At 52.3% G+C, this 13278-nt stretch overlaps 1 protein-coding gene across 3 annotated transcripts in view; it reads right to left on the bottom strand.

The window, feature by feature from the left end:
- Nucleotides 1-13278, bottom strand: part of ARRB1 (arrestin beta 1) — a 175550-nt gene that overhangs the window by 115876 nt on the left and 46396 nt on the right. For 2 of the 3 annotated variants that reach the window (XM_048838732.2, XM_048838723.2), the window contains exon 2: nucleotides 5587-5616. The exons of the other annotated variant lie outside the window; for it this stretch is intronic. In XM_048838732.2, coding sequence (XP_048694689.1) covers nucleotides 5587-5616 — 30 coding nt within the window. The remainder of the gene's footprint in view (nucleotides 1-5586; nucleotides 5617-13278) is intronic. 3 annotated transcript variants of the gene reach the window in all.

Genomic DNA, 13278 nt, shown 5'->3' with positions numbered 1-13278 from the left:
TATTCCTCAAGCCCATACGAATCCAGAGATCTGATGGATACCAGTCTCTCTGTCCTCGATTGGGTCCACACGCTGAATGCAGCTGGGGATCTGTGCTCCAGTCCCCGAACAAGGAAGCAGGAGCACTTGAATTCTAATCTCAGCTCTAACAGGGACTCGCCTTTGTGACCTCAGGCAAGGCACGTAACTGCTCTGTGCCTCAGTTTCTCCATGTTGATAATACTGTAATGTCCTGGTGTCACCGGGCCGATGCTCTGGAACTGCTCTACAAGAAGCCAGTCAGGACTCAGGTGGACTTGCTGTGGGAAGCGCACGGTGAATGGGGATGCTGAATGCTCTGAGGTCAGACTCAGGAAGGCCGAAGCCACGGTAGGCTTTTTGCCCTGGCTCCAGTGGCATTGGCCATAGCTTATGTGCAGGCAGCTGGGCAGCCTCACCTCCCCTGAGCACCTCAGGAAAGGTCACACACCCAATTCCCACCACCTAGGCATTGGTGCAGTACACAGGGAAACTGAGGTACACGCAGTATTAATACAGGACAGTAAGGCTCACATGCAACATAACAAGGGGGAAAACCCCACCTCGTCACACCTGGTTAGTGTGTATGAGCAATGGCCCCCTCTCTAGTGCATGGGTGTTTCACAGGCCCTCGATCGCTAACCGCTAATGGTCAGATTCTCCTTCAGCTCAAGTTGTAGCAACTGGTGACCTAAGGGTTTGGTTCTTTGCTGTCACCATGACGTGCCAAAGAGCCATGCTTGTTTCACCTCACTGCAAAGCCCCTGGGTGGTGATGGATTTCTTACAGGACATCCTTCATCCACAGGGGCGTGAAGCATTAACACGTACCGTAACTCCTCGCTTAATGTTGTAGTTATGTTCCTGAAAAATGCGATTTTAAGTGAAACGATGTTAAGCAAATCCAATCTCCCCATAAGAATTAATGTAAATGGGGGGGGGGTGGGTTAGGAAAATTTTTTCACCGGACAAAAAACTATATTATATATATATATATATATATATACACACACACACACACACACACACACACAGAGTATAAGTTTTAAACAAACAATTTAATACTGGTTCACAGCAATGATGATGGTGAAGCTTGGTTGAGGTGGTGGAGTCAGTGGGATATTTCCCAGGGAATGCCTTGCTGCTAAATGATGAACTAGCCCTCAAGGGTTAACTCGTTGTTAATGGAGCCTCACACTGTACAAGGCAGCACGAATGGAGGGAGGGGAGACAGCATGGCAGAGAGAGACAGAGACACACACCCTGTGTGTGGGAGAGAAGGGAAAGAGAGATGCAGATTGCCCCTTTAAGTATGCTGACCCCACCCTAAGTACATTGCCTTTTAAAAGATCAGGAAGTTGAGACAGCAGCTGCGGTCTCCCCCTCTCTTCGTCCTGAGCCCTGTTCTGTCTTCACCCTGCTCTATATGGAGAAGGGGTAAGTGGGGAGGGGGACACCCTGACATTAGCTCCCCTCTTCCCCTCTCCCCCTGCACAGCAAGCAGGAGGATCCCAGGAGCAGCTCCAAGGCAGAGGGCAGGAGCAGCACAGGACTGTGGGGGAGGGACAGCTGAACCGCGGGCCATTGGTAGCCTGCTGGGCAGCTGCTGCAAGGGAACTTAGGGGAGCGGATTGGGGGGCTGCCGGCCCACCCTGGTTCCAAGCCCCCACCCGCTCGGTGCACCGGGCTGCTCTTCCTGCAAGCAGGGGACAAAGCAGGTGGCTGCTGAACCACCTTAGAAGGGAGCATTGCGCCACTTTAAACGAGCATGATCCCGAATTGATCAGCAACGTAGCAACGAAACAATGTTAACCGGGACGACATTAAGTGAGGAGTCCCTGTACAGGCTGGTGACATGCTCTGAAGATGGATTGTGTTGTTGTTTAATAAAGCAAAGAAAAAATGTGAGCAGAGTTTTGGGAAGGCTCCCTTTCAGATGCAATCCATCAGGCTGTCAAACGGCCTCCCGTGGGAAGCAGCAGAAGCTCCGTTGCGTTGCATCGTTCAGCGCTGGACTGGCAACAATGACGGTCTTGCATCTGTGCAGCCCTTGACATCCGAGTGGGTCCCAAAGCCCTTGCCAAAGGGCTCGAGCAAATGACAGGGAGAAATATCAGAATTGCTTCGACCAGCCCTGGGGCTGCCACGGTGTCTGGATTCAGTCCGCAGGAGTGGAAGGGAAGAACCAGATAACCCTCTCCACCTGACAGGAGCCTCAGGAGTGCCGGGTGCCTCCAAGTATTTAAAAATTAAAACAACAATCTCCTTCTTTCTTCCTTCCCGGGCTGGAGGTGTAACAGCGTGACGAGTGGTGAGGCTGCTGGGCGTGCGGGAGTGTGCAAAGGACAAGGGAGCTAAGCCAAAGGGATGAGTTTGCACAATGGGAAGTCTGCAGTCCTCATACGAGCAGCGCCCCTCAGCCTTGCTTGCATTCAGCTGCTCCCCACCCAGGGGCTGACTTTGTCCAGGCACTGGGCAAGCTGGGGTGCTGCCTATGTACTGAGGATACTTCAGCCCAGGCCATTTCACCAGCTCCCCCAGCGGCTTCCTACAGATGTTGGACGACACGGAGGAGAGGCCTGAGCCCTGTGGGAGGCTGGAGGCAAAGGAACATAGCGACCCTCGAGGCTTCATTGGAGAGGAAGGACCTGAGCTATGTCAGGCCGTTTCCATTCATCCCTGCAGCTCTTTGGGGGCAGGGGAACTGGGTGATTGGCAGCAGATCAAATGCCATAGACAGGTCCGGCATGACTAGCATGGACGAACTGCCCTTGGCTCGGGCAGGACGAGCCTGTCTTTGACCTTCCCGCCCAGTAGCCACCCCCCAAAATCACGGCTGTGAAACAGTGCAACAGTAACCTTGCCTCCGGGAGTGAGGGAGACACATACAGTGGGCCTCCCAGTCTGGGAGGACAGATTCGCGCGAGCTGTGTGGACATTGCAGCATGGGTGGTGGCTCGGGCAAGCCACCTGAGTTCGGACCAAAGGGGTAGCTGGGTGTGGACTCAGGTGGCTAGCCCCTGCCCCAGTGTCCAGATTGCTACTTTTTAGCACCCGTCTGTCTCGCCAGGCTGGGAGGCACGCTCTCCGTGTAGTATAGACAGACCCACCCAGACCTTGCGGTCACTTACATATATCCGACAAGCACTTAGACATCACAGTGATGGGCGTGACATGGCAAGCAAGGATGGCCAGATGGCTCCAACCCCTAGATCAGATGCTGGGCACCCTAAAACATTGAGGTATCTTGGGTCTGAACTCTAAGAACATGAGAACGGCCAGTCAGGGTCAGATCAATGGTTCATCAAGCCCAGGATACTGTCTCTGACAGGGGCTAGATTCTCCTTTAGCTCAACTGGCAGGAGCTTGACCTTTTTGGAACAGGAAGGCCTGGTTTCCAGCTCAACATCTGTTGCTAAACTCTGAGTTGTTATGGTGTCCAGCATACTGACAACTATAACGTTCTAGGTGACTGCAGATTTGTTATGCTATTTCATCTGGGTCATATGAACATAAGAATGGCCAGACTGGGTCAGACCAATGGTCCATCTAGCCCAGTATCCTGTCTTCTGACAGTGGCCAGAGCTAGGTGCCCCAGAAGGAATGAAGAGAACAAGCAATCATTGAGTGATCCATCCCCTGTTGTCCACTCCCAGCTTCTGGCACTCAGAGGCTAGGGACACTCAGAGCATCTGGTTGCATCCCTGACCATCCTGGCTAATAGCCATTGATGGACCTAGCCTCCATGAACTTATCTGATTATTTTTTTAACCCAGTTATAGTTTTGGCCTTCACAAAGTCCCCTGGCAATGAGTTCCACAGGTTGACTGCACTGAGTGAAGAAATACTTCCTTTTGTTTGTTTTACACCTGCTGCCTGTTAATGTCATTTGGTGACTCCTAGTTCTTATGTTATGGGAAGGAATAACTAACACTTCCTTATTCACTTTCTCCACACCAGTCATGATTTTATAAACTTCTATCATAACCCCCCTTAGTCGTCTCTTTTCCAAGCTGAAAAGTCACAGTCTTATTAATCTCTCCTCATATGGCAGCCGTTCCATGCCCCTAATCATTTTTGTTGCCCTTCTCTGTAACTTTTCCAATTCCAATATATCTTTTTTTTATATGGGGTGACCAGATCTGCATGCAAAGCCCGAGGATACCATGGATTGATAGAGAAGCAGTATGATATTTTCTGTCTTATCGATTCCTTTCTTAATGATGCCCAATATTCTGTTCGCTTTTTTGACTGTCACTGCATATTGAGTGGATGTTTTCAGACAACTATCCACCATGACTCCACGATCGCTTTCTTGAGTGGTAACAGCTAATTTAGACCCCATCATTTTATATGTATAGTTGGGATCATGTTTTTCAGGGTGCATTACTTTGCATTTATCAACATTTTGTTGCCCAGAAAGCGGCCGCCAGGTCCCTGCAGCCCCTAGGCACATGGGCAGCCAGTGAGGCTTTGTGTGCTGCCCTCATGCCTGCAGACACCGCCCCCGCATCTCCCATTGGTCGCGGTTACCGGCCAATGGGAGTTGCGGAACTGGCACTGGGGACCGGGGCAGCGTTCAGAGCCTCCCTGGCTGCCCATGCGCCTAGGGGATGCAAGGACCTGGTGGCCACTTCCGGGAGCCCCGTGGAGTCAGGGCAGGCTGGGAGCCGGCCTTAGCCCCAGGCCCCCGGTGTGCCGCCAACCGGACTTTTAACGGCCCAGTCGGCAGTGCCGACCGGAGCTGCCAGGCTCCCTTTTCGACAGGGTGTTCCGGTCAAAAACCGGACGCCTGGCAAGCCTAGTCACAGTTCTGAAAGGGTCTGTTTCCCTTTGCATTTCACTCTATGGTTTGTGCTACCCACTGTCTAAGAAAGGACCTGCTCCAGACCAGCCACCTCAGACAGCCACTGGGGACTCTGCCGGGACACTATGACCTCGGCAGGAGTGAAAAAGCCTACGCTTGCAGCGTCCCAGTTGGATCCATCAAGCTTCCTCCTACTGTCAAATTCAGTTGGATGAGGTCCCTGCCGTAACAGCACTGGAGACGCGTGTCACCCTGCTATTCTGCTCCGGCGGTGGTAGCCCATTCCCTCCCTTTGCAGAAACACGAACCTTTCACCACGGCTTTGCCGGGCAGAAAGCACAAGGTGGGGCCTTTTGACAGATGGGCTTTTCCATCTGCACAGGCTGTTTGCAGCCTAAGCCCTTTTACAGACGGAAACCAATGAAGTGCACAGTGGGATCACGAAGGGGAGATCGAGCTCGAGAACTGTGTCGTGCTGGCAAAAAGGCCGCCCAGTGTCAGAACAAACCCCAGACGATTAGTCAAATATTTATAATGCAATTCAAAGCTTTGCCGCTGATTAGACCAGGCAGATGCACCAGATGCACGAAATGCATGAAATGCCCTAAGCGGTGCTGGTGGAACATACCTGCAGAGGTGCTCAATAGACCAGGTATGCTCAGGTAGACCACACTAGCTGGGGGGGGGGGTTGCAGCACTGAATGGGGGGCGAAATGCAGCATTCCGTGAGGCATGCAGACACGCGGGTAGAAAAGCCGGTACCTGTACTTGTAGGCTGCCGTCTCGTTACCACTGAGAAGCAAGGCAGAAAACAGCATGGTCAAAACCTCTCCAAACAAGGATTAGCAAAAGGTCAGACAAGTCCCCATCAATCACTCCGCGGGACGCCGAATGCGTCAGGAATCCAAGAGGCAATGTACATAGACACATAAAAGCAATCACAGGAGAATAAAAGGTTCTATCCATGCCCCCCCACGCCCCCACATCTGAGCAGCTGGCTAATGCTGGGTCTGCCCCTCAGGAGACAAGGAAGGACACCGGCCACATTTACAAATGGGGAACTGAGGCACAGATCGATCACGGAACTGGCCTGAGGTACCCACAGAAAGTCTGAGGCACAGCTGGGAATTGAACCCTGCTTTCCATCCAGTGCCTGATCCACACGTCCCTTCTTCTTCCTTGGCACCCATTAATGGTTAGCCTGGAGCGTCCCAGGCCTCTGGGCAGCGCTTGTAACAGGCTGCCAGCCTTCCCCCTCTCGATTCCCAGCTCAGCTCCGGGAGCGGACACATGCCATTGCTCTAGGACAGGGCGGCTGTTCAGCGACTCGTACCAAACGAGCTGCACGGCCCCTTTTCCCAGTGGGAGGGGTGTAAAGATCCATGGATGAGAACCCCGATCTGTAGAGCCTGGGACAGCAGATGGTCCCAGGGTACCTCCGGGGGCAAGGCAGAGCCGCAGCCAGGGAGCCTTGAGGAGAGTGGGCGCTGCAGGAAGCCCCTCTCGAAGGACCCGTAATGACAGCACCCTGCAGCCCTCTGACTGCCCAACACACTAGTTAACCCCAGGAAGGCATCTGGGCAATCACACAGACTTCAGGCCTGCTCTGACTGCAGACTTCAGCTTGTCTCCTGATCACCAGTCTGACTGCAACCCCAGCCAGGGACTACCTCTGATCTCCCATCTCTGGCCCTGGCCCGACTCTGACCCTGGCTCTTGCTTACTGAACCCGGCCCTAGCGATTTCTCCGACCCCTGCTCACCGCCTACCCCAGCCCAGCTGTGACCATTAGACCAGACTGCCTTCACCCTGGTCCTGTACAAGAGGTCCCCATCGGAAAGGATCACAATTGCACATACCCTGGCACTCAGCAGAGATACCAGTGGCCATATAAGCCTGGGTAGCAAACCTCCCTGAATGAAGTTGGGAGCAGTTTACCACTGACTTCAATAGGACCAGGGACATCTCCCCACCACCACAGATATTTGTGGTGCTCATTATGCAGCCAGAGCTTCATTGACACAGCAAGGCAAAATGCAGACACTTCTGCTCAGGAGCAACTTGCTGTTCAAGAAGCTTCCTGACAACAGCATCTCGAATTAATGTGGTCACGTAGGAAGGAAAAGCACTGGAAAAAGGGAAGTCGAGAAAGAAAAGCCAGCAGAGGGATCTATGGAGCTATCGGCCACACAAATGCCAGGAGAGGGTGTTCTTGCACGAACCGGTGCTAGCGAGGACAAAGAGGAAACAATCACAGGAAGAAGACGACAGCCATTGAAATGCACCCTCTCCGCTCCTTTAGGACGTGGCAGCCAGCGGGAGAAAGGACGGGATGCGGCACAACGAGGTGACGATCCGGGAGGCAGCACAGACTTTGGGCTGTGCAAACCGAGGCTGGGAATGCATTCCGAGACCCGCGCCCGCCCGGACACACGCGCGGTGCGTTTCAAAAGAGCCTGGACGTTGTTCAGAAAACAACGGAATGACTTAATGACGGTTGGCGACCGAAGAGCAGGCATTGCACTCTCCGAAATTAGAGGGCGTCCCAGCGCCACCCCCGGCCAGATACAATCTCCTGGACACTGGGGTTAGTCTGGTTACTTCAAATACACGCTGGTGTTGAGGAGCTCAGGGGAATATTAACATGCAACAGCTGATGGGTCCAGAAACAGCTACCCAGCGTTGTTCCCTTTAAGAGCCCAGAATGATTACCCACGGACGTCAATGAGCTTTGATCAGGCCCAGTATAAATTTCCGGCTGGAGAAAAGGTGCTGGGTCCACAGCCCTGGAGGCCTGAGCTTTCTGCCTTCCAGCTCCACCGTGCAGGCCCGGCGCAGGCTGCAACCCACACTTCCCCCGCATCGGCCCCTGCCAACAGGCTCAGTGCTGACCTGGTGGGACCCCTCGCTGGGTGCGGGGGGAGGTTGGTCTCCAGCCTCATTCAGATTGGAGCTGATAGGGTGAAAAATTACTCACGTTGTTTTTCCATCTTTACTCGCGTTTCTCGGCTGCTGGTGAACCGGAACAAATCCTGGCACTGAGCCTGCCGGGGCCGCCTGCTGCCGTGGGAACACCTGGCCTTCGGGAACCAGGCTGAGCTCAATGTCTTTTCCATGGGACACTGAAGAGCCATCCAATGGAAAGGCTCTATTGGGCCTGAAAGAAACTAAAGTGGTGGGTGGTCTTGCAGAGCAGTATGGTCCAGTGTGTAGGGCCCGGGGAGTCAGGAGACCTGGGTTTCATTCCTGCTACAGTCACTAACTTGCTGGGTGACCTTGGGCAAGTCACATCCCTGCTCTGTACCTCAGTTTCCCCCACACCCTTTGTATTGTCTATTTAGACTGGAAGGTCCTCAGGGAAAGGTCTCTCTCCCTTGGAGTTTGCCAGCACTTAGTACAAATAACCCGCTACTGCAATACTCCCCAAGCCTCATAACCCACAGCCCACTTCATAGCCTGCCTCCACCCCTCCTTCCACATGCTGCCCTGTGCCTGTATCCCTCTGCTTGATAGAGACTCCCATTCTTCCTCCGGACGTCAACTCACTTTTCCCAGAATGCCCTGCTCCGCCTCACCACGTCTTCTGACTTGTCTGCACAGAGGCACCAGTGACAGCCAGGAGTTACCTGGCTCCTGGGAATGGCCGCCTCCTGCTAGCCCTTCACAAGCCCCAGAGACACTCTCCTCCAGCGGGGAAACTGGCCAGGATAAGACGCAGCCAGGTGAGGAGACAAGGGGAAGAGAGATGGATGAAGGGACCTTTGTCACGTGGAAGGCACATGGGAATCTGTTACAGATCAGGCTCTGATAAGATTTCCTCCCCCAAGCCAACACATGGAAGGCTGTTACAAGCCTGCTCTGTTTGGGTGCTGCATGCTGGGAGGTCTGTGAGATAAAGAGGAAAGGGTTAACCGAGGAGGGGAATGTGACTAGCTGGGCCGAGCACAGGTCTGGGAGCCAGGAGCCAGCCTCTGACGATGACTCATATCTCTGACCTGAGGCAGACACTGAACTGCTCTCCCTTGCTTTCCCACATCTGTCAAATGGGGAAAATTTTATAGCCCCCCTCCCAACGGTGCCGTCATCACAGGGAGCATTATCTAGCTAATGTGGGGGAAGCCTTTGCTTGCATCAAGTGCTGAATGAATGGTGCAAAATGTGATTAAACACACATGGGACAAAATAGCAGAGAAGTCCTCCACGGAAGCCACAAGAAATCACCTGAGACAGGAGGGCTCACACTTTGTTGTCTCAGAAATTCCCTCCCAGGAAGCAGGCAATAAGACCAGGACTAAAAAAAACCCTTTTTCATATGAACTTCCTCTTCAACACACTGCTCCACCATGGCCCCCCTGCAGCTGCCCCCAGTGCTATGCTGTAGGATAGTTGGCCCAACCATTCCCTGAGTTAAAGCCGTGACAAGCGCGTATTGATTACCGTCGATCTATCCTGAGCAGCTCGCTGCGAGGGCCTATGTATTTTTTACTTTGAAGTGAACACGCACCTCACACCAGTCCAGTTTTCTTTTCTATTACAACAGTACTTAGGTCTCGTCTGGCGCAGCACAAAATCCCCCATGAACAGAATACAGGGGCTGTGGTGCGAGCAGTGTGAGGCTCGTGACATTTTGTGTCTGTGGATGGTTGGTGAAAAGTGCCCAGAGCAAGAGCCCTGCAGAGTGGAGAGATAATGTGTGGTGGGTAGCAGCAGGGCAAGCATCCCACAAGTTGCCCCAGCCAACGTGTCTCAGCTGCGAGCTCAGCCCCACCAACTGCTAACCTCTCCAGGGGAATCCCGAGCCTCCTTAACGCTCACTAATGGTGCACCTTGCCAGGCTAGGCCCTCGGACAGAATGTTACATCAGGATTTGAGCCCCTAGACTCCATTATTGCAGTAACCATGGGCTTGTCTACATGGGGAAGTTAGTGAGCAGCGAGCCAAGGTCTGCATTCAAAGCACACTAGCTGCTCCTCCCTAACTTCCAATGTCCACACTCCTACTGCACGGTGAGTGCCCTCGGGCAGTTTAGCTTAATACGCTTCCAAAGTGCATTCAGCTAATGTGCACAAATGCACACTTAATGCACAGTAAGTGTGTCCACATGGGGAGTGAGTGCAGAGGAGCTAGGGCACACCCTCAGGCTTTGATTTCACTGGGAAAAAGGGTGTGTTCTCAACTCAAGGTAAAAGTCTAGGGAAGACCAGACAGTTAGTGGTTGTCACACGAAGGCCATGTCTACACTACAAAACTACGTCGACCTAACGTACATCGGCACACAGCCACTGCAGTTATAAAATCGCTTGTGTGGGTGGACACTTGGCTCCTTGTGGCGGCGGTGAGCATCCCCACCCGGAACGCTTGTATCGGTTGTATTGTCAGCGTGGGGCACTGTGGGATGGCTCCTGAAAGCCAGGAACAGTCGACATAAGCGACGCAGTGTCTACACGGACAGCGCATCGACCCAATGACATCGGCCTGGACTCTACGCCGCTCAGAGAGGTGGCATTACTAAATCGGTGTAGGGAGGCCCTTACGTCAAAAATTGAAGTGAAGACACTTCCATAGTCGGTCAACGCAAGGCAGCTTATGTCGACCTAACTCTTTAGGATAGACCAGGCCTAATTAGCAGGTGAGTTAAAGCCTCAGTTTCCCCATAGGCTTGAATACAGGTGAAAACAACAAACTGCCTTGTCTTCACTAGGATGTGAATGCGAGCTCATAAAACCGCTGTTTCCCTCGGGAAGATGCAGCCGAAGAGAGCCGCTTGGGGTCTGATTTTCAGAATCTCGGTGCACGCACAAGTCCCGTGGAAGTCAGTGGGAGCTGGGCCCGCCCAGAAAGTCTGAAAAGCAGGTTGTCAGAAACTTGTGCTATACTCTTCTATGTGCAGACATGGAACTCAGTTCTCCTCTCTGGCAGGAAAGATGGCCCGGTGGTTATGGTGCTAAACTAGGACAGGGGAGCCCTGGGTTGGACATGTCTACACTCAATGTTGCAATGCCTAACTGATTTAGGAGCCTAAGGTCCATTGTCTTTCAGTAAGACTTAGGCTCCTAAGTCAGTTAGGCATTGCAACACTTAGCGACGTGACACCTAAATACCTTTAACGATCTGGATCTTAGTCTCACTGTGCCAGGGAACCCATCTGTACCACCCGAATAACTGCCCTAGCTCACAGCGCGGGGGAGGATAAATACATTAAATATTGAGGGGCGCTCAGACACTACAGCCATGGAAACCATGGAAGTACCTCAAATAGATTGTTACACTGGTACAACTGCTCAGGGACTCTGACTCCAAACACAGAACACAAAGTTGGTCCCTGCCCCAGAGACATAACAGTCTAAGTCCTGTATCGACAATGGTATAACTGACCACAGAAATTGACCACTTCAAACTAGGGCTGAACTGTAAAACCGTCCACCAGGAATATTTTACGGGGTTAGCTCCCGGCTGTGACCACGGAGACACATGCAAACACATCCACACTTCCCAAAAAAGGGAGACAGGAAAGCAGGAGATCTGAAAAGATCTTCATCTCCTTGTGCATCCTGATTTACAATGCTATTAACTTTCTCGCCTGGCATTAGGCCACAAATAATGATTTGTCCTTGGATAATCTGTGCTTACGTTTCAATTCTATTAATGCTATCTTGGAAGATTATCTCCTGCACTTCAGGCCGGGGAAACAATTAAAATAAAGCGCAGCAAGTTTGCTGGGCTCTTTCAAAACAACATTGTCATCCAGATGCTTGTGAAGGGGGGAAGCATGTGCAGTATCATTCCCACAGCAGCTCTGAACAGGGGTCATGGGAGGGTGCTTGTGAAAGGACAAAGCTGTGGTGTAGGAAACACACCCAAGTAAGCTCCTATGACCCCAGTCTCAACGCAAACAACTCCTCTGTCCCATCACAGCTACAGCTTTTAACAGCTTGCAGATCTAAGAGACCAACCCTTCAAAGTCTTGCTGACCTCTTTCTGGGTTGGGTCTGTTTCTGCTCTCCTTTACACCAGCGTGAATCAGGAGTCACTCCTCTGAAGTTAATGGAGCGTCACCATTGTAAGTGAGAGGAACGGCAAGCCCATTGATTTCCATGGGACTGTTTGTGTGCATGAGGAGGACTATACAGGTGTCTAAGACTGCGTCTACACTTAGAACACTACAGGAGCACTGCTGTAGTGCTTCAGTGTAGACACTCACTACAGAGATGGGAGGGATTCTCCTGTCACTGTACATAATCCACCTCCCCGAGAGGTGGTAACTAGGTCACTGGAAGAATTCTTATGATGACCTAGTGCTGTCTACACCTGGGGTTAGATTGGCATAGCTGCACGTATCCAGGATGTGGACTTTTCACACCCGAGAGATGTAAGTTTTCAGTGCAGACCAGCCCTTAGGGAATTCAGGGCTTGAAACAGTACTTCAAATAGGCCTCTGAGGGTGTCTCCACTGCAGCGTTTACCCAGTCCAGGGATCCAGTTTAGCCAATCCCACTGCCAATCCCAGCATCCACACAACAGAACCACACTCGACCCAAACCTTAGGCTGTGATTTCTGGGGGCGTGTATGGAACAGTGGCTTTGTTCCTGGAAACAGTTAATTCTGGATGTAATCAGGGTCTGAATGAATTCTCCCCTGACAGCTAGTTCAGAGGGGGAAAGACTTCAGGAACAAACTGTATTTACATGAACACACCTACTCTGCATAGGTATCTAGCAGACCGGAGCTGTGGAGCTCCAAGTGGTCAGCTTTGGCTGGTGTTGGGTTACAAATCACATTAGTATGGAATGCAGGGGTAGTGAAATGTTGTTACCTTCATTGTAAGACCAAAGGGGAGCAGAACTGCTGAGCTTGTCCTGATTGAGGGGTCACCCTCAGCTGAAAGGAACCCGCTAAGCCAGGGGCTTGAATGCCAGCCCTCTTTGACAGTAAAAGGGGTGGAGACAGGTGTCCCAGCCAGGAGGTGTGGACTCTCCCTAAGGGTCCCCAGTCTGATTTAATCTATTCCTCCCCACTGTTCAAAGATAGAGCTAAATAGGCTCCATTAGGAGCCTTTTGTTATGTTGAAGTGCTTGAAGGAGAGCTGAAATCACGGGTAGTGGGGTGGTGTTTCTGCCCAGCCTGCAAGGAGCCGACAATCACTATGAGAATGATATGTAGAGGTCACAGCAGAGAGGCAGGTGGCAGCAGAAGGTAACTGACAGTCGGCCGGCGAACGAGTGGCTGGTGAGGTGGTGAGCAGAACAAGTGGCTGGCAGGGTGCCCAGGTGGCGAGCAACAGCGGCTGGCGGGGTGGCCAGCAGAGAGGAACCGCAACTGGTGAGGTGCCCAGGTGGTGAGGAACAGCGGCTGGCAGGGTGACCGGCCATGCCAAGGGCTCAGATGGTGGAGCAAGCAAGGTACCTTCTTCCCCAGAGAAATATGTGATGGGCACACATGATAGGAATATCAGA

This window comes from Caretta caretta, chromosome 1 (assembly GCF_965140235.1).
Source record: "Caretta caretta isolate rCarCar2 chromosome 1, rCarCar1.hap1, whole genome shotgun sequence".
In the NCBI taxonomy this organism is placed as follows: domain Eukaryota; kingdom Metazoa; phylum Chordata; order Testudines; family Cheloniidae; genus Caretta; species Caretta caretta.
The sequence above is the reverse complement of the archived record's forward strand: the minus strand, read 5'-3'. Positions and strand labels throughout refer to the sequence as shown.